At 46.1% G+C, this 3,375-nt stretch overlaps 1 protein-coding gene across 1 annotated transcript in view; it reads left to right on the top strand.

Annotated features, from left to right (window-relative positions):
- Positions 1-3,375, top strand: part of ITIH5 (inter-alpha-trypsin inhibitor heavy chain family member 5) — a 59,591-nt gene that overhangs the window by 5,698 nt on the left and 50,518 nt on the right. Inside the window, 1 exon segment of the mRNA XM_025043395.1 lies at positions 2,179-2,223. Within this exon segment, the coding sequence (XP_024899163.1) occupies positions 2,179-2,223 (45 nt within the window).

The following is a 3,375-nucleotide window of genomic DNA, read 5'->3' as shown; positions in this document are numbered from 1 at the left end:
ATAGTGATGATGACGCCGGTGTCATTTCCAGTTCAGTCCTGGCCGGCACCAGGATTCTGCGTGTATTACACCTGGGAGATTTAGATTCTGGGTCAGTCTGAGTTTACACTTGGATTGAAGTGTAGCCATAGCGATCCCTTGAGATGTCAGATAGTCATCTCAAAAATGAAAAACTCCCTTCTCCCGTTCTCTGCAAAGCTTGTTTATTTTTTTTTGGAAAACCGATTTTACAGAGGAGGAGACTTCAAAGAGAAGACTTTAGACCGGTCGGAGAACATAATATGTGCGGGAGCTGGGCTTTCCTTCCCATCACGGTTGTCTTGAGCGGTCCTGAGCCAACTCCCCCGTCTTAGGAAAGGGGAGACCAACCTGCGGAAGTGGTAAAGACCTCGCCCAGGATGCTTCGGCGGCTTTCCTCGGACGGTCTCACACAGCCCACCTCATCTGAGAGGCGGAGATCAGCACCCACCTAGCCATTACTGGGTTCTGATTCAGAGCCAGGGTGGACGTCAGCCTGAGTCCTATATTCTTTCTGTTCCATGTTCTATAGAATAGGAGGCTCTATAATAGTAATTTGGCTTATGTAATAATGGCTCATAGTAGTAATTTATAAGAGTGTCTGTACATTTCCTACCTCCCCTCCCCCGCCCCGGAAGGATCAGGGAGAGGATGGGGATTAAAACAGTCCCGTTGTACTTTTAGTTTACAAATGGAAATATCTTTTTTGTTTTTTTTCTATTATTGGAAGTAGTAATTGTCAGTTTGTCAAAAACTGAAGTAATGCAGAAAACTTTAAAGAGGAAGAATTCGACTACCCAGTGGTAACAGCCATTAGCATTTTGGCGCATTCTACACAGACGAACACTTATATTTACCCAAATGAGGCCATGTTGGATAGGTGTTTTATTACCTGGTCTAATCCCTTAAATATGCGTATTGAATGCATCAGCCAGAATAGGCTGGGTTATACTGTGGTAACAACCCCCGTCTCAGGGTCTCAGATGACAGATGGCTATTTCTTGCTCATACAGCTTGTCTATCATGGCTTGGCAGTGTGCCTGTGGTGGTCACTCAGGAACCCGGGCTAGATGGCGTAGCTCCCATCACAAACGTCAGTTACTGTGCCACAGAGAACAGGCGTTTCTGCAGGATCACACATCTGTAATTGAACCGTTGGCCCGGAAGTGACAGATGTCACATTTGTACCTTATTGGCCAGAACCAGTCACGTGGCCCTGCCTCCCCACAGGGGGCCAGGAAATGCAGTACTTCTGGCAGAGAGCTAGAGAGCTCTTCGATGAACAGCACCGTAAAATGAACGTTTACTGGCGTCAATGAATATAGATCCACATCATTATTTTTAATAGCTGTATTCTGATTAATCTATGTGTCACGATATATTTAACCAAACCAGTTTTTAAGGATGTTTTAGGCTATTTCTGATTATTAACAATTGTTTTAAAAGTCGCAGAGAATTTTCTTGTTTGTAAATTATACCTCATAAGGCTGAAAAAAAAAAAAAAGATACATAAAATCTAAGTGTATTTTTCAAGTTTTTGAGCTCCATTGTCAAATTGTCGTCCAGAAAGGACAGTTTATTACTCACAGTAATAGTAGTTAATACTTTCATTATCTAAACAGTGATTTTCATCAGTAACATTCGACAACCAGCTAGGACTTTTAAATGAGTCCAGAGTAGCTGGTTAATTAATACGACTTTTTAAAATGGGGATTTTTATCACCTGTTCTCCTCTGCCATGTGGGAACATGTATAGCAAATCATCCAGAAAAACACAGTAAGAAAATTCGAGGTAAGTTCCTTGAGTTTTGAGTCGAATCACTGAGCGCCTCAGACTAGGGAACGCGTTTACTCGTTAGAATGGACCCAATTGCAAAGAGCTGCTTTCCACGCCCAGAATAAAGCGAAGCAGGCTACAGATGTCCCAATGAGCTCTTCGTTCTTGTCACTTCATCCACACAGATTGAAGGACACTTGGGTAGTGGGACATCCTGGGTCAAGCAGTCAGCCAGATCCTAACTCTGGCCTCGAAGCTCCTTGATTAAACCTGCTTTTCTGGACGATGGGCCTTATTTGTGAATTCGAGTTGGTTTTAACCTGCTCGTGGAGCTCCTTGAAGAATGACCGCAGTCATATTTTACGCCTCTCTTCTTTCCGCAGGGTGGACTCCGGGTCCCCAGGCAGATTCGGCTGCTGCAGAGGCTGGTACGTATCCTCGTGGTGCCTGCTACTCCCACCCTGTGTACTTGGACCCAGGTGGCAGCTTTGATTGCTGTCACTCCAAAGCTGGTAAAGTTGCTTGTGGAAAGATCTTCACGTGACACAGCGTGCGTAGCTTTTGTAAAGCTTTAAGTGGATTTTTCTTTTTGGAAAGGGACTTGATGATTTCAGTAGGACTCTAAGGACAAAGCATGGAGTTTTAAAGTCCTTCTTAAAAAACAAAACAAAACAACAAAACAAAAACACCTAAATTCACTTTTACTTTTTCATGGCATTCTTACACACGACATTAAGGCTCCCTTGTGAAGTGAACAACTCACGCAGGCAGAGATTTCACATATGTAGGTTAAGCTTGTGGACGCGAGCTGGGCAGGGCGCTCGGGCACGTTGGAGGCCAGCAGATGGGGACCCGGGCCCTCGTTATGCAGATGTGTTTCTGGACGCCTACTGTCTGCCTCGTCCTGTCTTAGGCACTGGGAACACAGCAAGGAACAGGACGCACCAAAGACCCCGTCCTCCACCGAGCCCAAATCCCGAAGCGGGGCAGAGATAAGGAAAGGAAATAAATAAATTATCAGCGTGTTAGTAATGGAGAGGGCGCCAGAGCCATTGAGAGAAATAAAACGGCAGAGGAAGTCGAGGGACCTCACCTACGTTCTCACGGAATCTGTGAGAATTCCCATCATCGCTTTCAGACAGTGGGGTCCCACCATGACAGCGGGTGTTTACTGAGTGCCTACTGTGCGCCAGGCGCCGATCCAAGTGCTTCACGTGTCACAGCTCAGTCACCCTGGTCACACTCCTCTGAGGCGTTTCACAGATGAGTCCACTGAGGTTCAGAGAACTTGAGGAACTCGCCCTAAGCGACTCAGTAGGTACGAGGTGGCAGAACCCGGCTCCGAGCCCCAACAGCCTGGGTCCTGAGTCTGAGCTTTCAATGCACCAAACCGTCTTCTCGGTTCTGCATCTTTTCTCGTTTCTCATTATTTTCAGCCAGTGGTACTGCTCCACCTGGCCCAGCTCGATCCATTCTTCTCGATGGTGAGAGCTACTCCATGTGGTTGGCACATCATCATTCAGCGAGTGTTCTGCTATTGACGAGCTTTCAGTTTGTTTCCAGGTTTATTCCTCCTGGAA

This window comes from Pteropus alecto, unplaced genomic scaffold (assembly GCF_000325575.1).
Source record: "Pteropus alecto unplaced genomic scaffold, ASM32557v1 scaffold11, whole genome shotgun sequence".
Lineage (NCBI taxonomy): Eukaryota > Metazoa > Chordata > Mammalia > Chiroptera > Pteropodidae > Pteropus > Pteropus alecto.
This window is presented reverse-complemented; position numbering and strand designations above follow the sequence as displayed.